Raw genomic sequence first — 20774 nt, forward strand, 5'->3', positions numbered from 1 at the left:
AATTTCCTCATGCAAAACATTAGATCGGTGAAGAAAACGTCAATTCTACAAGGAAGCCCTTTATCCGCAGACAACTATCTCGAACAAACGGTAAATAAACGTAAATTTCCCCTGATTCATGACTTATGCCCGTCACCACCTTTTCCCATGCACCCAAAACATAAATCAACGCAGATCATAGAGGATTAGCAACATATTAACCTAGAAAACACAATTAACCGATCAAAAACAGTTGGGTGCCCGAATTATTAGCTCCATCGGTGCCGACGCCCGCAAATCCGATTGGATTTACAGATCTGCGTACGCCGGCGACCGTAACCTCACGTCTTAATTCAGTAGCCTTCCCACAGACGGCGCCAGTTGGTGTTTAACGAAACCAACACCTAAACTATAAGATGTAAAGCGTGGACTATACCTAGTAAAGTTGATCGGAAAGAGTGAAATGAAGCGATCGGAAAACAGGAGCTCAAAGGGAAATTAGCTGTTGTATTTGAAAGTATATGATAGCGTCATTGTAATACACGAGCTGAGGTCTATTTATAGATTACAATTGAGGGTAAAAAGGTAAAATCATTGTCCATGCATGCTCCTTGCGTGGTCGGAGGGTAGAACAGTAACTTCGCCTTTACGCGGGAGATCTTCCCGCGCCTTCTAGCTTTTCTCTGGCGGAGGTGACTTCTCTGGCGAGGATGACTCCTCTGACAAAGGTGGCTTCTCTGGCGAAGGTGGCTTCTCTGGCGAAGGTGACTTCTCTGGCGAGGATGACTCCTCTGGCGAAGATGACTTCTCTGACAAGGGTGACTTCTCTGATGAAGCTGACTTCTCTGGTGAAGATGACTTCTCTGGCAAGAGTGACTTCTCTGATGAAGCTGACTTCTCTGGTGAAGATGACTTCTCTGGCAAGAGCCATTCCGCTAGTGAGTGAGATGTCTCTGGTTAATGAAATCCCTCTGGTAAGAATGATTCCTCTGACCAGCCTGACTCCTCTGGTGAAGATGACTCCTCTGACGAGTGTACTTCTTCTGCCATATTCGTTCCGCTGGTGGGGTCGATTCCTCCGATTTGTATTTTTTCCCTACTCTGCACATATTACTCCTCATCAGAATGACAATATTTCTCATATTGAATGTGGAAATGAGAATATGCAATTGTCTAATGAAAATCTGGTAAAGAAAATCTGGAAATGAGAATATGCAATTCATGAGACAAAATCTCATATGAACAAAATCTGATTATTAGAATATGCAACTTTGTAGACAAAATCTGGAATAAGAATAAAATTGTGGAATTCAACTCATTATACAAAATCTGGAAATTAACATACTCAAAATCATTGCACAAAATCTGGAATTCTCAATATCATTGACTTAGCAAAATCTGGAATTCACAAACTTAACATCATTGTACATAATTTTGAATTCAACTATGTAAATGTAGACAAAATCTGGTTTCAAGTATCAGTTTACTTAGCAAAACACATCAGTTTTAGCTCCTCATCAAGATCACACTGTCATAATTCCATAATTTCTAACTTAATAAAAAAAAAGATGGACTTTGGCTAATTTCCCTCCAGAATATGTTCTTCAAGCTTGACCCTTTATGATACTTCTTCCAGTTCATATAAATGTGTCTTGCACAATTTCTATGATCTGCAAGAGGAGCCAAATTGCAAACTGCACTTTCCAAACCCTGTGCAAAAACAAGTGCATATTGAGATATGTTATTACAAAAGCAATTAAGTGAATCAACACACACACACACACACTAAATCACTAACCTTCTGTTGGTCAGATATAAAGGTCCACCCTTGTCCATCTTATATGTCCAGATCATAAAGTAAACATTTCAGAAACTAAGTCCAACACTCTTCGTTTTCAATCTCTACAGTGGCCCAAGCAATGGGGAACATTTAGTTGTTCTCATCCTTGCCAACTGCAACCAATTAATATCCCTCATAAATATGTCTTCAAATGACATCCATCAAGACCAATAAGTGGTCTGCAACCCCCTTTAAAACCACCTATCAGAGGAAAAAGTCCAATGTACAAGCTCCTAAACACATGTTTTGCTCCCAGAAGCCACTCATATCTACCATCCTTATCCACCCTTCTTAGTTCAGCTTGGTATCTCCTGAGCATTCCATAATGCTCTTCAGTTGTACCCTTCACCATCTCTCTTGCTATTGCCCTTGCCTTATACAATCTATCTACCCAAACCCGAGTGCTAAATCTCTCCCAAAGATCATCCTTCAATTCTTGTATTGTAATGTTAGGCCTCAATCTAAACACATTAAGATACCTACAAGCAATCTACTTAGAACCCAATAGTTTGTTGTTCATATCTCTAGTACAAGTATGATTTTCACCCACTGTTTTAATCATAAAGGTTTTAGTAGCTCCCACAATTGAACTATAAATCCTCCATTTACATGGAGCTTTATAGTAAGCTTCACACAGTTCTGAAGAAACTCTCTTAAACCTAATGTGTCTTCCATTCTCTATAGCCCAAGTCCTAAGAGCATTTCTACATTTCCAACCACTCTCAAACCTCAAACCTAACTGAAATTCTAAGGTCTTATGGTCGCAATTTGGATCATAAACATGATTATTAGTCTTAGACCTAATGGTTTCACCCTCTGGATCACTCTCATCAGAATTTACATAACCATAGATGATTCATACTTTGACATATTGCCACTATGATCTAAGTCATTGAAATCACCCTCTGAATCTTCTATGTGATCAAAGACTAGTTTCTCCCTTAACTTCCTCAAGCTATTTTCTAACTCCTCATCCTCTGAATTTGAATATTCTAAACTAACATCAGTTGATTCACTTCTCAAAGGTACATAATCCTCATCATCACTCTCTTTTACAAAGTAATTGTCTATGAATATCTCATCAGGGTCCCCACTATTTTCCTCAACCTCCCTTGTCACATTTTCATACTCACGGTCTGCCTCACTTACACCCGAAATATCCCCACCCTCAATGAACACATGAACATGCCTATATTCATCACTAATATCGCTCAACATAGACATGACTCCCTTATCATCTACAATAGACTCCTTCGAACTTTCCTTAAGTCTAGCAAACCACAACCCATTCAAGTTTTTTATACCTAATTTATCAACTTCTTCTTTAAGGTCGAAATAACCAAATAAATCTACATCTGGACCATACCTCCCAACTGCGTATCCTCCAACGTAGCAATCAACTCCATCTTTACCCCTATCCAATTCTTCAAAACGACCTCTACAGTAGAGGAAGAGGTCGAAGCTTTGGCTGCAAAAAAAAAAAAAAAAAAAAAAAAAAAAAAAAAAAAACCAATACATCACAATCTTCACCAAACAACCATAGTATTAAAGAATTGAGCTTGGGCCCTACCTGTTTGCCATCCCTCCAACTAGGACCAAGAGAGAGGGAATAGATTGAGGGACCATCAATACTCTTAATACTTACACTATTTACCTTTACCCACTCCCTACACAATACAATATTCCTAGTCAATGGTCAAAATCAAGATTTCAACACTGACGAAGACTCGTCACTGTGAGAGAGAAGGCAGAGAGTATCGAGAGCACAAATGGAAAATAGGGCAGAGGAGAAATTCTATTTCTAAAATTAGGGTTTTCATTTTTTAAGATTATTGCACAATTGAAAAATTGATCTTATGTGGCGTCCATGTAATGTTTTAAAACTGGACTAAATTTCGACACGTTCGATCCGCATCATTTCGGCGGTGGCCGGAAATTGAATGCGGGGGAAATTCCCCATAATTTTCCAATTCATGTATTTTGAAGTAAAATTTTCTGGTCATGGAAAAAACCCCCCAAAAAAAGTATATGGATTTAGCGGCAATTAACCATAATAATAATAATAATAATAATAATAATAATAATAATAATAATAATAATAATAATATGTAGGTAGGTGTGCAAATAGCTTTTAAATTTTTTAGAATTTCATTATTACATAATTAAGTTAATAGATTTAAAAATTTGTTGTATTTACATATGTAATTACTATCTATATATGGTATTTAATCTGTTTGTTAAAAGTATGTCATTTTTATCATTTTTAATATCCGTGAAAGTATGTCAGTTTACTATTTAGGACATAGCCTCACACATTTTTCTTAACATTTATCCTTATATTTAGAACGTTTACTTTTCATGATTAAGTATTTTTATCTTCGAGTGAGATTTTTTCAATGTTTCAATTCATTAAAATAAATAAGAGATTAATTGTACTATTTTAATTTATCAAGACTAATCCTTCAAAGTTTCCTCTAAAAAAAAGACTAATCCTTCAAAATAAATATCCTTTTATTTATTAAAAAAATCACTTCTTATTTAATCTCAATAATTCATTATGTATAATAATGGAACTCTTTTTTCATTCCATAAAAATAACCGACAGATAATATTCCAAAAAGAAAAATTTGAAAAAGAAACGTAATACTAGAAAACAGAAGAAGAAATAAATTATTCGGCATAAACAGGCAAACACAGTACTCCTCCAATCAAATCAAACTTCCAAAGAAAAACCAAAAACAAAAATTTTCGGGGTTTCAGAGCCATAGTCAGCCACTTCCTCTCTTGGCTCATTACTGCTTTATTTTCTGTCTTCCTTCATTTGCCCAATCTCTGAATTCATCTCGCTAATCATCTTTTTTGCATACCAATACCTCAATTTTGTATCATTTTCTTTTCCTTTTGTAAACTCGGGGTATTTTGAATTCCCCAACCCACTGAATCGTTGTTGTTAAAGGGTTGCGCCGTGGGATTCTGCAGATCTGTGTGAGAATTCTCTTGCAAGTTCTCAAATTTATCATGTGAAAACTTAAGCCCGATTGTTTTGGAACTTTTTTTTTTTTTTGTGGGTTCCGAGTTGTTGGTCAACTCTTGATATTATTATTATTATTATTTTTTTTATTTTTTTTTTTGCAGAATGCTGATTTCTGATTTCTATATGCTGAATTCTGGTTAACTTTCTGTAGGAGTGGCAACGGTGAAGCTATGCTTTTTTCATTTTGATATTAGGTGCGCATCGTTGTACCATTTTACTGTTAATTATTGTTAATTACAACAATTTGTTCAATATTCATCTTGTCTCTTTAATCTATACTTTACATTTATTGAAGTTTATGATTCTCTTGTATTTGTATATAGCACACTCGTAAGGAAGAAAATGAAACATGTTTTATTTTTATTTTTAGAGGAAAGAAAATGAAACATGTTAATGGCATAGCAATAGTTCAAAGTAATTTTAGCACATGTTTTAAAATTTGAGCTACGAATTAGGATTTTTGTATCTTTAGTGTGTGGCTAATCAGTAAATTCCTGTGAATTTCAGAATTTATTGGCTCCTATTGTTTAATAGGCATTTCTGTTTCTGCCACAGATTAATGAAGTTTGTTCCTAGCTCACTCAGCTCTCAGGTTTCTTCCACTCATACAAAAATATATGTAGGTGTTAACCGGTCCAAAGTTGGATTCTCTTGTTTTGTTTCTCGTCCATTGTAATAGACGAGTACTCTTTTTCCTCCTTCGGTGTTTTCCCAAAGCGTTTTTGCCATGTGAGGTTTTAATGAGCCTCGGTACTTGAAAAATTGATGTGTCATCCTCTACCGTTGGTTTAGGTGCCTGTCTTTCGTTTTAATAAAGTTTTATTTCATCAAACTTAGCTCGCAGGGATACAGTAGTACAAAATCAGCTGTTAGATTGCAGTACCAGCTCGATGGATTCCATGGGTGGAGGTAACAATGTGACCAGCAATGCCAATTTAGCATCGAAGCATCGGCTTCGTTGGACCCATGAGCTTCATGAGCAATTTGTTGATGCTGTAGCACAACTTGGTGGACCAGATAGTAAGTGTTTTTGGATCTGGCCACATTTGCAGTTACTGTTGGAATGAAATAGTAAAGTATGGATTAGTAAAAAAAGGAAAAGATTAACAGATGAGTAACCCAATAAAAAAAGAATGGAAGAAACAAAATTGTTACTAGCTTAGCTGAAGCTACTTTGTCCCATCAATCTGGAGAAATTTTATTTTGGCGTGTAATAGTCGAGGGGGAAGATAGGAGAGTTCCAATACATCTCGATATGTTGTAAGGAATCACACTACTGTGTAACTTTCACTAGCCAGATATATAAGTGTATTTCTCACACTCCGAAATGTATTTTGTTATCATTGCTATCGTAACTGTAAGTATTGTGCCTGATAGCTGAGACTAATATATTTTGCTTCGTTTCCCCCACTCTGGTAGCATGGTAAAATAGATGTAAACAGTTATTATTGGCTTCTCATTGTTAAGAAATCGAACATCTTTTTTTTTTTTTTAAGGAATAGCTTATATGGAGAGCCTGCATCCTTGTAGCCGTTTGGATGAAATCGTCTTCTGATATTTTATTACTGCTTTCAGGGGCTACTCCCAAAGGCGTTCTTAGAGTTATGGGGGTTCAAGGGCTAACAATTTACCATGTAAAAAGCCACTTACAGGTATGCACACCATCAGAGATCCTTTTCTAGTGTTTTTTATCAGTCTTGTGTGTTGCACTAATCTAAAATCTACCACAGAAATACCGACTTGCCAACTATCTTCCAGATTCTTCCTCTGATGGTAGGTATTTTCTTGACTGTTTTTCTTTGGATGTGCAGATAGTAATTATAATACGTTGGACTTTTTTGCAGAAAATTATTGTTGTTATCGATTGATTTATTTACTCATTTATGCAATGATTTCGAAGGGACAAAGGCTGAAAAGAAAGAATCTGGAGACATGTTTTCTGGTTTGGATAGTTCATCGTAAGTGTATCACAACCAATTTCAGCATTTTTATAGTTTCTCATCACAATAACTTGGCAACTCTTTGTGTGTTGTCCTTTTTACCTTTTCTGATCTTTCCATATATAATTCATTCTTTGATGTAGTCTCCTTTATTCTTATTGATGTATCTTCTTTAAGCTTAAATTCTATGTGTTAATGGTGAATATATCATGACATTTTACTAAAGGAATTTTATTTTGTCTTTACAGAGGAATGCAAATAACTGAAGCACTGAAGCTGCAAATGGAGGTTCAAAAGCGATTGCATGAGCAATTGGAGGTACACTTTGTTATTTTTTCATAATTTTTTTCTATATGCTCCTTATAGATGGTATGTACATCATGCTGTTGAACTGTCTTCTACAGTTTAATTGGTCTTGTACACATTAATCTTCTTAATTGTGGAAAATAGTGTGAAACTTGAAAGAGAAGAGAATAGGCTTAATTGTGCCTATATACACGAAATTTTATCAAATTCTAATTGTGCACATGAACTAAAAATTCTGCCTCCAAATACATGAACTTTCGATTGAATAGATTTTTCACACGGTTGTCAATTTCCGACGAATTAATGCCATCGTGGCTAGTTGAAGTGGCATAGACATCCAACTACGTCATTTAGTACATCGGTCGTTTAAGCCATGTATACATTTTATGTGTCCACCTATACAATAATTTGTGGGCAATTGACAATCATGTGAAAAGTCGAAACAATTGAAAGGTCGCGTATTTGGAAGCAAAATTTTCAGTTCATGTCCAAAACTAGAATTTGGTGAAAGTTCGTGTACTTAGGTGCAATTACCCCAAAAAAATATAGTGGGACCAGAAGTCTGCTTAGCTAATGAACTAAGATGCATGGTATTGTTATTTCACTAATTTGGAGGGGAGGGAGAGTGAATGAATTTTTTTTACAAGATGCTTGTTTCTTTTGTTGTCTTCGATATTTTAAGACTATTAGAGAACGTTACAGGTGCAGAGGCAGCTGCAGTTGCGGATAGAAGCCCAAGGAAAGTATTTGAAAAAGATTATCGAAGAACAACAACGCCTAAGTGGAGCTCTTCCAGAAGCACCCGTCTCAGGTGTTTTTGTACCTGAAGCAGAGGGAATTTGCCCCGAATCTGAGAACAAAACTGACCCAGGGACCCCTGCTGCAACGTCTGAGCCCCCTTTTGCCGACAAGCTTGCCAAAGAACGTAATCCAGCCAAGAGCATTTCGTTTGATGAGTCTTTCTCCTCTCACAACGACCCACAATCACCTGATTCTGATTGTCATGTGTCGTCACCACTTCTCAGCCCAAATGAGAGACCGGAGAAAAAGCAGCGCGGGAGCACTGACGTTGCATGCACTACACCAGAAATGGTTCTGAGCCACTCAGTACTGGAGTCGAGCTCGAGCCCTCCTTATCAGTAGCCAGATTCTGATTTATTGGGAAGAGAATAGTCTTATCATCAATCAGGGTTATCCATTGCAGGCAAAAACCAGTTAAAGAGGGTCACCAATAGCGACGATTAATCCATTCTGATCTATGCTTATTCTGTCTAGTTTCTGAAACGCGTGTTTGCATTAGGTCGAGGAACTTCTGAAACGCGTATATAGGTTTAATGGAAGGAGTATTTAGGTTTAGAAGCTTAGATTCTGAGCAGGTGAATTCTGGAAGATTAACTATTCTTTCAGCTAAATAACCTCTTCTATCACGCAGGTGATTGAGTGCCATGGCTGTTCTTGATGTTCAGATTCTCGAATCTTGTCTTTCCTTTTACATAAAGCTATTTTATCCTCGAACCTAAGTTGGTTAGGTGTCGAAAGAATCAGGTTGAAATGCACCAAGTATTAGTTAGTCAAATCATGAATGTCGGTGTTAATTTTAGCCTGGTGAATTGATGATCCAAATTTCAGGCTCGATAAATATGCTTTATATTCTCTCCGTCAAAAAAAAAATATTGTTGCCACTTTTTGGATATTGTTACGAGTGATGAATAGTAGTGGATATTGTTACGAGTGAAGTTTATAATTGCAAAGTTGATGCATTTATATACAAAAATTAGAGTATGTAAATTTGGACAAACTTTTTGAAGACATCAAAAAACGAAATTGGGGCATACTTTTTAGTGGGAGGAAGTATCATATTTTTTTTAAAATGCTGACGAGCAAACTATATTTAACCATTAAATTTTATCTCAAAAACAATTTTCGACATGGGATAGACAAATATGAATAGCATTTCATGTGGACGAAATGATGTTATTTTGAATCTGGTATGGAAGATGCCATCAGGATAAATCGTCATTATCCATTTGATTGGGGTAATATGGACATCATTCCTTAATATTGTGCTAAAACAGTTCTTAATAGTCGAGTTTAGATAATATTCCAAGTGCCAGATGCATATAGCCTTTATGAATTCACATTTTTTGAAATGGGACCGAGACATATAGATGTGCCAACTTCAAGCATAATATGCAAGGACTAATTAAGTCTAAATACACAAACTTCTATCTAATTTTACTTTTATTTTCATTTTTCATACACTCGTCAATTTCCAACAAATTAATATCGTAACTAGCTGAAGTGACATAGACATCTAACTAAAATAATTAAAAGAGTATATTTGGAGGCAAATTTTTTAATTTATATTCAAAACTAAAATAATTGAAATTCATGTACGTAGACACAATTAGCCCTAAAATGCATAATCAAGAAGCAGAAACCTATGAAACGAGGTTAGAATACAAGTCAAAATAATATAGCAAAGCTTTTTTATTAATCCGATTGTACAGTAGTTTTAGCATTTTAGCTATCAATACAAATGAAGTGGCGATAATAACATATGCAGAAGATAAAACATCTTCATGAAGAGAACTCCATTGGAATGTAATAGCAACATATTTCCTCACAGATGGCTGGATGCTCTGAATAGTCCTAAAATGTACAAAAGATGCCTTTCCTCAATATGTACGTTCATCCAAAAAATGAACTTTCGCTAGTTGAATAAGCATAGCTCATGAGCACTCGTATTTCCAGCAATCAAAGCATAGGACTACAGTGAGGTGACAACAAGTAGGAAAACTCGTAGAACTACCTCGGAAGATACAGCCACATGGACAACTTATTCCCATAACTCCTCTATTGACACGATCGTGTCAGATCTCAAGTGTAGAAGAAGCGGAGCAAGTTCACTGACAGCTGGGACGATAATTTGGCGTTAAACAACACCTAGGAGATCAGACTCGGGCTTTATGACAGCATGCAGTTTCCAACCACCAAATCCTGCTAAAGAAAATGCCTGGAATTTGAAACAAAAATGACATTAGCTACCGATGCACGAGAGAGAGTCCACCAAGTTTGAACAGATATGAAGAGGAAGGCAATAGTTGCTGCCAACTTCAACTAGCAACCATTAAAAGTTAGACGTACCAGTGAAGGGTTACTACTCCTAGATCAACATTGTTATTCAGCATTTCAGCTCTACAACATTCCTATATGAGATTAAAGACCATCGTAACTCTCTCTTTCTCACCCACTCACTCAAGCACACATGCCCAAATAAAATCGAAATTGTATAAAATAGGCACATCAAGTTGCAAGATGTCCTTTCTTGCAGACACGGTAAGAAAAAAAAAAAACAAGGGAGGACAGATCCTATCAAAAAACACCAAAACTATTATCAGAAAAGAAATGCCTCAGTGCCTTTTGTTTTGAGGAGGTCTTAACAGTTTCCTGAATATGACATTGATAAATTTAAGAAAATTAAATGAAAGACAGATTTTCCCTCTAGACGTAAGTGATATGAACTGAAGTTTGAAAAGCATCTCCGAGAATAGTTACAGAATGAAGCCTTTAACTCCTGCACATAGGAACCAGTTTCTCTAAGCTATTAACAGAGCTTCATGTTACTCAGCAAGCACCACATAATGGATTTTCTTCAGTTGACAAAAGGGATAAGAACGATTTCACATAAAGTAAAATGACAGCCGAATGATTTCTAAAGGTGACTGCCCCAGCATCTAATCTTATTTTGTATCACTCCCTTTACACAAAGCAAAGGATCTCAGGCATCAATATCTGGCAACATGTCAATCCATGAAACCAGTGATGCGCCAAACCAAGTAACACTGTGACCAGGCGGTCCAGAGAAAGTTATCTGTTAAACTTTAGTGATTTATGTAGAGGGGAAGAAAGAATTGGATCCATTAAATGTAGTAGTGAATAAATTCCTCAGAATCTAACAAATCATGAGAAAGCATGCTTCTGTGTTTGCAATGATAAAAAGATGAGAGAGCTTATGCATACAATTCAAAACCATCTGAGATGTCCTTTGTCTAAGCATGCAAAGAAAAGAGGCATTACAGCTTCCTGCTTTAACACCTTCATGTGGTTTAATTAACAAAATTTACTGGAGATTCAAAGAGCAGTTGTCTGCCTAAATTGATATTCAACTGAAAGTCAATACTGTTTTCATTAAAATAAATGTTAAAAGAAAAAAATAATGTAGATTTACTTTTCCAGCATAAGTGCCATCTGTGAATCTACATTATTAACATAACATATGTGAATCTACATTATTAACATAACATATGTGAATCTCCATTATTGGTGTTCCAAAGACTTCAAACTTGTTTTGTTGTTTTGATTGGCATTCCTGATGCCTTGATCCCTTTTCTTTTAATAAAATTTTTACTTTACTGATCAAAAAAAAAATGTGAATCTCCATTATTAACATATTCTAGAATAAATTAATATATCAAACATATTATTAGAATTGGGCCCATCATCCCCTTAAAAGACCTTAAAAGGAAGAGGGTACTCCAATGTTACATACATCAATGTGGAACATAAAGGGTGTCTTCAACTCTGATACCAAATTAGAATTGGGCCCCTCATCCCCTTAAAAGGCCTTATAAGGGGAGAGGGTACTCCAAACTTATATACAGAAGCAAGATCATTTACCAAGTCAATGTGAGACAAAAAAAAAATGGTGGCTTCAAAACATATTTTAGTGACTCACTATGTCAAAACTGCAAAGAACTGAAGTATTCAAACTACAAGCTACAACATAGAGATTATGTAGGACCTCTTCCCATGAGTTCCCAGTTGCTTCAAGCAAAGCAGCATTGCAAGTCTTCAGTTCTATGGAGGCACCAGAGAACATCGAAGCTGCCTCCTCCCATCCTCTGTTATGGCCCATACACCTGCATAATTAGTAAAAGGTCTGATACACAAAAAACATTTCCATGTGATGTCATTTTCTTGCAAAGGATATTAGAGGAGAAGATAAAGGCATAGGTTCTTAAGACTTAAGAGTATTAAAAAATCCATTTTAACTATTTTTACTACCTCGGACCCCCTGGCTCTTAAGCCCAACTAAAAGCATACATACAATCATGCTTACATATATGTGTGTGTATCTTACTCATAAATTCATTCATGGTTACCATACACGGAAGTGCCAGTAGGACACAGAAAGTCAAAGCTGTTATATAGACCAACTAAGGTTCTCTTTATTAAAATTTCACCATCACACATAAACATAATTTAGTTGGTAGTAACTTAAACTTTACTACATTTCAGGACACAAAGATCTTCCAAACATCTAAGAAGCACTATACTTCCCCTAAATTTACCAATACATGAAATGCGAAAGGGTCATCTAGAATCAGCAGACTCACATTACTGTAAGAATCTCATTTCTTGAGTATTTACATATGGTACGTTGAAGGTGCTCTGCTGTTTGCCCATCCATGGCTGCAACGGAGTAAAAGCTCGAAACAAAATGTACCTCGGCTTCCAAGAAAGCACGCACGTGCTCCTGAATAATTTTCAACGTTTCCCGTGTTCTCTTTGCATCACTACAGACAATGCACACAACTAAATACAAATTAAATTCATGGATTCAATTTAGTCTACCAATTTAGTTTACCAAAATTAAGAGGCATCTCCCACCTGGATAGTACAAGTTGAGGAATCCAACCCAACTGCTCAAGTTTCTGACCTAATTTGACAGCATCAGCTCGTCCCAATTTACTCAAAGGTCGATCATGATCTGTTCAAATAAGCCGAAACAACATTTACATATTCTTCCAAAGCAAAATATTTCAGCAATTCTTCTACTCTAATATCGTCAAAATAGCTGATAAATCAGTGCAAATGACCATCACTGCCACATTATCAACACATTGATTTTATTTCACATTTTTCCAAAATTGCTAGCTTGCAGGCTCAGGAAAATGAGTACCTCTGAGAGACCGGTCTTCCCAGGAACTCCTGGCGTGGCGGAGCAGTATAAGGCGGCGGGAGACAGATTCCGGCGGTGTTTCGGCTGAGGCCTGCTCGTCCGCCGCCGTATCGATTACCAGCGAATTCCGGAGAGCAACCAAGGGTTTTCTTCTACTCCGGGTCTTAGCGAAGCACAGATATTCAGGGGCTGCTGAGACGGGTTGCAGCGCGGCAGCAATCATGGCGGTTTTCAAATACACAATTGAAATTTTTTGCGCTGAAAGATATTTGTTGTCAGATGTCTTTCGGCAGTTTGTTCGTTTCCGCTGCTCTGCGTATTGAAATTTCGACACGATTTCGAAAAGCGGGTTTCCATAACTAACGTCTTCAGATAAAAAGTTAACTACCCCAATGATAACCGGTAATCTACGGATCGGATCGGGTCGGGTGATCCAGCCCAAGTCATCGGGCTTTTTTTAAATATCCAGCTGGGATGGGTTGTCCAAAAGAATCTATTAGGGTGATTCTAATCGTAGCCTCTATTTTTATTCTTTACAGTCATTATATAAAATAATAATTAAAAATTTATTTTGTACTTTATTCTATACTAGTGTATCTCCCGCGCTATGCGCGGTGATTGTCATCTTAGATTTGCATAAATTGTTTATATATTTATATTTTCTTCTTCCACAAAAAATAGTCATAGAAAGAGATGATACAAATTTTAATAAAAATTGTTAGTGTATTGTGAATGAATAAATGATCATATTTAAAAAGAAGTGTAAATAATTATAATTAATTATATTGTGAGTAAAGAAAAAGATTCATCAAATCCATCACCTGATGCAAACTTTCCAAATTTATAATGAGACTAATTTTTGTGAACGTTCTTAAATGACAAAAATAGGCTATTTTTGTGGGCGTAGAGATCATAATTATAACGTAAAAAAATTAATTTTAATATCAAATTTATTATTTGTAAATTGATCTAATAGTTTAATATAATCAATGTAATTTATGCAAAAATATAATATTTGATTAAAAATAAGGTCTGCATTTTATATAATAAAGAAAGAAATAACAAATAAAACTAAAATAACATCTGAATTTTTGAAATAACATACATTAGTAAATGTATATATATATATATATATATATATATATATATATATTGACTTGGGGGAACTGGGGAGGGGGAGCAGTAAAGTATGAACCTGAGACCTCACTGTTCACAGATAGGAGGTCACACCGCTTGATGTCCCCTTGGAGACAATAAATATTTTATCTTGAAAGTACATGTACATACATTTTTAAATATAGAGTTTGAAGAATTAATTGATAAGAAATTGAGAAAGTTCGTGTACCTCTAATTATAATTTATACTTTTAAAATTTATTTAGTATTCAATTAATTACATAAGATTATTGCATTAGTGTTCCCTAAAATAAATTATAATATATAATATATTATCATTTTATGATAATTACATAATATGCTATTAATAATTTTTGTTATAAATTAAAGAAAAATGCATAATTTTATAAAACTCAAATGCGGTATTCTAATTTCAAGTTATATATATATATATATAAGGTGCAGTTATAATGAGAACCACACTTATCGTGAGAACATAAGAACCATTAAAATCAATGCATCTGCTATGTAAATTAATGCATTCGCTATTAAATTTAATGCATCCGAAAATAATAAAATTTTTGTTCCCTTCAGGATTCGAACCCAGGATCTGCATTCATTAACCAAGATGATGCATCCACCGTAGATCTTGATGATCGAATGGCTTAAAATGGTTCTTCGTTCTAATTTTATTTAGTGGTTCTTATTTGAACCTCTCCCTATATATATATATATATATATATATATATATATATATATATATATATATATGTGTGTGTGTATGTATATATATTATGTATTATCATTTTAATTAAATTATTATAACTTGCTTATTTTAAATCTATTTTTCACATATTATATATCAAATTAAAGGTCATTTCGTGAGCTTTCATTCAAGATGCACATTATATATTTTATCTAATACATAATTGCTTGAAATTTTTAAAAATATGTATTCTATCTATAAAATAAAAAAAGATAAAAAATAAAAGATTAATTTAATTTGACGGTTACTTTTTTTTTTAAATCGAATTTGACGGAATTTGACGGTTTCTAATTATGCTTAGTTGTTGGCAATTTTTTTTATTTTTATTTTTTAACTACTATTTTTTCCAATTCCAATTATATCCTTCTAATTGAACTTATTTACATATACTTTGCTTTTTATATATATAAAGATTTAAATATGAGAGCTCTAGAGAATAAAATGAGGGCTATGTAATAAAACTACTCAAAAAAATATTAAAACCCAACCATGTCTGAAACGCAATTTGCCTAGCAAAATGTTTGGGTTAGGCATTCGATCATTTTGGATAGACCTAACCTCAGCCGACTCAAAATCAGGTTAGTCCCTTGGATAGGGCTAGGGCTTATTTTGCCAATTCAAATGAATGGTAGTAGCGTGAGCAAAACATTCAAAATTCGATTAATTGTATTTAATCGAATCAAATCAAATCAAGTTAAAATATTGGATTTAGATTATATTTTATTTTTTTTAAAAAAAAATTGATTTTTCTGATCTATTTCGATTGATATTTCAAAATTGAACAAAACTAAAATTCAAATTATTAAGTATATTTAATTATAATTTTAATTACAATATTCTAACCTTAATTTGATGAAAAAGAAAATGATAAATTATAGCTAAAATAAAATTCATAAATGACAATAAAACATAATTTAGTTTTTCGTATTTTTTGAAATAATTCAATTCGATTCAATTTTTTTATATATATATATTTATTTCAGAACAATCAGTAATTTATACATGACTATATCCAAAAGTGACAACGCTCGAAGAAATGAAACATGACAAAACAAAAACAAGGCACCTAAAACTAAACATAGATTTTGTCCAAAAGTGACTACGTTCATAAAAAGGAAACCAACTAATCAACCAACATGCCAAAAGCAATCTAACTAACATCATGAAAACGAAACTGAAAGTTAGGATAATCAAGTTGGTCAATTTTAACGAGAGCCAAAAAATAACAAGAAGTTGTAAACTTGATCATAGACAATAAGCTATGTTAGATGTCCCTACTAGCCACAAATTTAGATGGGCGGTTTGCGTCTCTATGAATGTGGGTCAATTGGACTTGCAAATCCCGAAGAATGGATTAGATCTAGGTGATAATATGTTGCACACTTTCCGAACCATGTTGCCTTATAGATATGGGAGTAATAATTGCAGCAACATTCATCTCAACCTCAGATATCAGTAGAAAAATCTATAGCCAACAAAAGGCCCTAATGAAGCGCCGAGAACTCTGACACAAAGCTAGACGTGACAAAAAGTAGTGTGTAGAAGGTTGTGAGGGTAGCTCCAAAATGATCTCAAACAATACCACCACCCACTGCTCGTTATGTCTCAGCATCAAAAGAGCTATATGTGTTCAGCTTCACCTAAGGAGCATTAGGAGGATGCCAACGAACCATCGTGGAACGCAACACCCGCATCACGAGAGGAGATGTCGACATGATATCCACCTGAGGTGAACATCCATGCCAATAAACCACAATGAGCTTTCCTACCGCAGCTAGGAAGCAGAGATGATCAACAACTTGCTAAATCACGTGAGAAGCATGGAAAGGAACAACCCTATGCTTGTGCGCTATTCTTCTCCGTCCAAATAAATCACATAATAAGGCAAGGGACAAGAAACAAAATATGCTGCTTCGGTGCTCTGGGAAAATCACGTCTCCAATGACCTAATGTAACATCAGTGCTCGTGTGAATAGGTGAGTGTGCAAAAGGAAACTAAGAGCAAAAACGGGTCCACACAGTGATAGATGCATGCAAGAGAGATTCAATATAAGGAGACACGCAACACAGACACATGGAAATAAGAGAAATACAACGAAACTTGAGATGAGTATCAACGAGGAGACGATATAAACAAAAAGATGCCAAAAGAAACTAAGAAAGAGGGCATAGTGGGGGTCAAGCAACCACTCCAAATATTAGAAAATAATGGCTGCTTTGGCAACCGTCGCCGAAAAAGATCTCCAACAGAGGTAGTCAAGAATACAAGGTGGTTGGAATTGTAAACTTATATAACAATGTTGAAATTGCAAAATGTGTCGTTATTGTGATTTATTTGGCAGATTTCCGAAATATATCGATTTCCATGTATCATCAAAGACACTGGGATGTTAAGAGAAGTAATCACTAGAAAATAATATTGTAGTTAGACTCATACAATTAGAAAGAGCAATGCATTTTATTGAGAGATCAATGTAGCATATGTATGGTATAAAATGCATTGAGAGCAATGCATTTTATTGAGAGATCAATGTAGCATATGTATGGTATAAGATTAATCTAATAAGTACTCCAAATGTTAGGTGACAAGAGATGAATTTCTAATATCCTGTTGTACTATAAGCAGGGGCACACTACTAAGCTCACCACCAAACCTAAGAAGGCTCCGGCGGCAACTTCAATCTCCGTATGGCCGACGGATTCCTTCAACGATGATGCTACACTTTCCGATCCTGCACATATGTCGGATACCACCCTGGAGGATCTTACACGCATCCGGTTATCAGACTCGAGCAATAGAGAACTCTTCTGCAACGAGCTATACTCCTCCGAAAGAACAGGATCAGTGATCTCTAAGTCTGAAGATGATTCTCTGGAATAGGAATTTACGACATCGTTTGCATCAGTGATCTCTAAGTCTGAAGATGATTCTCTGGAATAGGAATTTACGACATCGTTTGCATCGTCTGTGGAGGAAGAAGGTGTATATAATCTGGTTCTCGGCATCACTTTGTTCAGTAGTTTTGCATGAGTTCCGACTTCCCTTCTAACTCCCTGCACTTAAAATCATGAAGCTGAAGTTGCATAATTTCACAAATTAATGAAAATTGCTGCATAAGATAGCAGTGCAAAAGTTATTTTACAGTCTTTTTGGCTAAATTTCTCACGAAGATTTGAGGAGGAAAATACACAACCTTCCATGTAAGTTTCTAAATAATCTCAAGGAAGTCATAACTATTTTGTCCCTGTTTCTACAGCCAAAATTGGTTGCAGTTCACTTTTGCGGTGCAACCAACAGCTGCCAATGCATGAACTTTCACCAAATTCCCATCTTAAACATAAACTAAACGTTCTGCCTCTAAATACACGAACTTTCAATTGTTCTGATTTTTCAAACTATTGTCACCAAATTATTTTTAAGGTGGACGCTTGAAATGCTACATGGCTTAAACGGCTGATGTACTAAACCATGTAGTTGGATTCTACGTCGCTATAACTTGTCACTTCAGCTAGCCATGACGTATTAATTTGCTAGAAACTGACAATCGTGTGAAAAATCAGAACAGTTGTGTATTTTGAGGCAGAATTTCTAGTTTATGTTCAAAATCAGAATTGGACGAAAGTTCGTGTATTTAGACGCAATTACCCCATGTGTTTTTTTACCATCTAAATAGTTGCTTCCATAGACAGTCACAATCCACAGACCACACGACGGGAGAATACAAAGATCTAAACTACAGATTTCCCTAATGACAGCCGAAAGGGCCTCATACGGATGTGCGCGTTTCACATGCATATTTCGCTAAACAAGCATGTCGTTGCTAGAGTGAAAAACTAGTTGACACAGACAGGAACCTATGCTTATCCAGGACTCCAACACAGAGAGATAAGAAGTTGCACTAAAATAAAGAGTGTAGGACCACATTCACAGTTGCGTTAGGCCAACAGAGTCCTCATCAATTAAAAGAGCCCATCTATTCTATTATAGACTATACCTAAAATCTTCAGCCAACCAAACAACAGAATACATTACTCTATAGAGAAAGACAATGTTCCATATTCATGTTTCGGTCCTCTTTTCCATTACTTAGAAAAAGTGAGTCACTAATTCACACACAAGACACTATCATTATGGCCATTAGACATCCCCACTTCAAAATTTCAATGTACGATCAAAAGGATGTTTGGCCGAGCTTATAAGCTCTTTAAAACAACTTATGAACTCCTGAAAAGTATATGCAAAATAAACAACTTATAAATTGTGAAAATAAGCTTCAACAGCTTATATAAGCTCCTAAAAAATAAATACCTCAAACCCAACTTATTTTTTCATAATCTTATAAGCAACAGTCAATTTACAAAAATAACCCACCTCTACGGTTTCTCTCTCTAAGCTTTAATTTTGCAACATGTACGATCAATGATTTTTTCTCTCTAAGCTTATGAGCTCAATTAAGCTCTTCCAAACACCCTCTACAAGCTTAGTGTATAATTTGGCACAAAGGTTCAATATCAATATTTCATTTAGCTCCATGTTTGGCATCAGTTAACAAAGAAAGTAATAGGCTTAGGAAACAAACCTGCGCATCATACATAATAAGACCAGCATAAACTACAGCTAAACCAAAAAGCGCATCAGCAAATCCCCTGCAAATCAAATAGGAAAAGAAATAAATGTCAACTTATCCAAATCCCAACATTAACCGAAAATAAAACAAAATCAAAAGCAATAAAAATAATAAAACGAAAAATTTGCAACCACCTCTCTATGCCAAGACAAGTTGCCGTCGCCACAACAGACTGGAATTCCGGATTTTTTTTTATATATAAAAAAAAGAGACAAGAGAAATAAAAACAGTAAGATTAAACCAACTACCACTTAAACTTTACGAATTGAATCAATCACCAAACCAAATAAAAATAAGATAAAGAGTGAAATTACAGAAGAATGCGTAGAAGGGAATCCCCCAGCGGAGAAAACAGTCTTCAAATCAAATTTCTTGCCGTATAAAATGGTCGAAGCAAACGGTTTGGTCAACTGCCCAACTGCCGCAGAGGCAACTGCTGATACAAGAACCTGAAGAGGCGAAGACAACATCGTTGGAAACTGCAAAAACAAAAGTGAAAACAAAAACCCAAGATGTAAGTGAAGGAGACCAACTTTGTTGTGCAAAATAGCGCCGATGTCGTGGGCCGGGAAACCGTTGCCGGCGACACAACGGATTGAAGAAGAGGAGGAGCAGGAGATGGGAGTTGTTGTGGAGAAAGGGGCGTTTTGGGGGTTTCGGAGGTTGAGAAAGTGGAGGCGTCCGGCGCCGCCGAAATTAAGAAATTGGAGTATCATAATTGAATGAATGAATGAATTTGGTATGAGTTTTTTCTTTGCGAGCTCGCTTTCATATTCAAGTAATTCAACGAGGGAGCTGCGGTTGTTTGTTGGTCTGGATTATTAATTGCTAGGATTGTTTTTCTTTTTATTACGAGATAACGCTCGATATATTTGATTGAAATATTATATAAGTCAAATACGAAATTCGATGAGAATTATTTTATGTCATTATTTATAATTATTTTATGTTATTTTTAGAGCAAATATATAAAACTGTCCACTTTCATATTGTAAAGATAAAAAATGTCCACTAAGATAAAAATGATAAAAATTGTCCACTTTGTGGTTGAAAAGACGGAAATAACCCTCACTTTAAAATAATAAAAAATATCCACTCACTTCTATCCCTCTCTCCTCTCTCTCTTCACCTTCACATCACTCTCTCTCTATCTCACTACCGCCACCACCTCTCCCTCGTAGCATCCGTCGCCGCCGCCGCC

At 35.4% G+C, this 20774-nt stretch overlaps 3 protein-coding genes across 10 annotated transcripts; 1 reads left to right on the plus strand and 2 right to left on the minus strand.

Moving 5' to 3' along the window:
- Nucleotides 1-4498: 4498 nt before the first annotated feature.
- On the plus strand, nt 4499-8643 carry LOC131011353 (myb family transcription factor PHL7-like). 7 transcript variants are annotated; one of them, XM_057939148.1, is made up of 8 exons: nt 4499-4839; nt 4955-5047; nt 5691-5873; nt 6429-6505; nt 6584-6626; nt 6754-6811; nt 7042-7111; nt 7802-8643. In XM_057939148.1, exons 3-8 carry the CDS (start codon nt 5744-5746, stop codon nt 8240-8242), a joined length of 819 nt encoding a protein of 272 aa, XP_057795131.1. In that variant the 5' UTR covers nt 4499-4839; nt 4955-5047; nt 5691-5743; the 3' UTR covers nt 8243-8643. The 7 variants fall into 7 exon arrangements, with proteins under 7 accessions (XP_057795131.1, XP_057795130.1, XP_057795129.1 ...); XM_057939147.1 differs by having other exon boundaries at nt 4499-4804; nt 5005-5047; XM_057939146.1 differs by having other exon boundaries at nt 4505-4804.
- Nucleotides 8644-9559: 916 nt separating this feature from the next.
- Nucleotides 9560-13415, minus strand: LOC131011354 (uncharacterized protein At3g52155, chloroplastic-like). Of its 2 annotated transcripts, XR_009096870.1 has the most exons (6): nt 13065-13406; nt 12773-12872; nt 12499-12678; nt 11904-12021; nt 9912-10115; nt 9560-9751 (listed from the first exon to the last, which is right to left on the minus strand). XR_009096870.1 is itself a non-coding variant. In XM_057939151.1 (5 exons), the coding sequence occupies exons 1-5, from the start codon at nt 13285-13287 to the stop codon at nt 10035-10037; spliced, it is 702 nt and encodes a 233-aa protein (XP_057795134.1). In that variant the 5' UTR covers nt 13288-13415; the 3' UTR covers nt 9560-10034. The 2 variants fall into 2 exon arrangements, 1 of the variants encoding a protein (XP_057795134.1); XM_057939151.1 differs by having other exon boundaries at nt 9560-10115; nt 13065-13415.
- A 3969-nt stretch (nt 13416-17384) lies between these two features.
- LOC131011352 (uncharacterized) lies at nt 17385-20403 on the minus strand. Its single transcript, XM_057939143.1, has 5 exons — nt 20107-20403; nt 19888-20022; nt 19708-19745; nt 19526-19592; nt 17385-17999 (listed from the first exon to the last, which is right to left on the minus strand). Exons 1-5 carry the CDS (start codon nt 20287-20289, stop codon nt 17562-17564), a joined length of 861 nt encoding a protein of 286 aa, XP_057795126.1. The 5' UTR covers nt 20290-20403; the 3' UTR covers nt 17385-17561.
- Nucleotides 20404-20774: the final 371 nt, after the last annotated feature.

Source organism: Salvia miltiorrhiza, chromosome 2, assembly GCF_028751815.1.
Source record: "Salvia miltiorrhiza cultivar Shanhuang (shh) chromosome 2, IMPLAD_Smil_shh, whole genome shotgun sequence".
Taxonomy (NCBI): Eukaryota; Viridiplantae; Streptophyta; class Magnoliopsida; order Lamiales; family Lamiaceae; genus Salvia; species Salvia miltiorrhiza.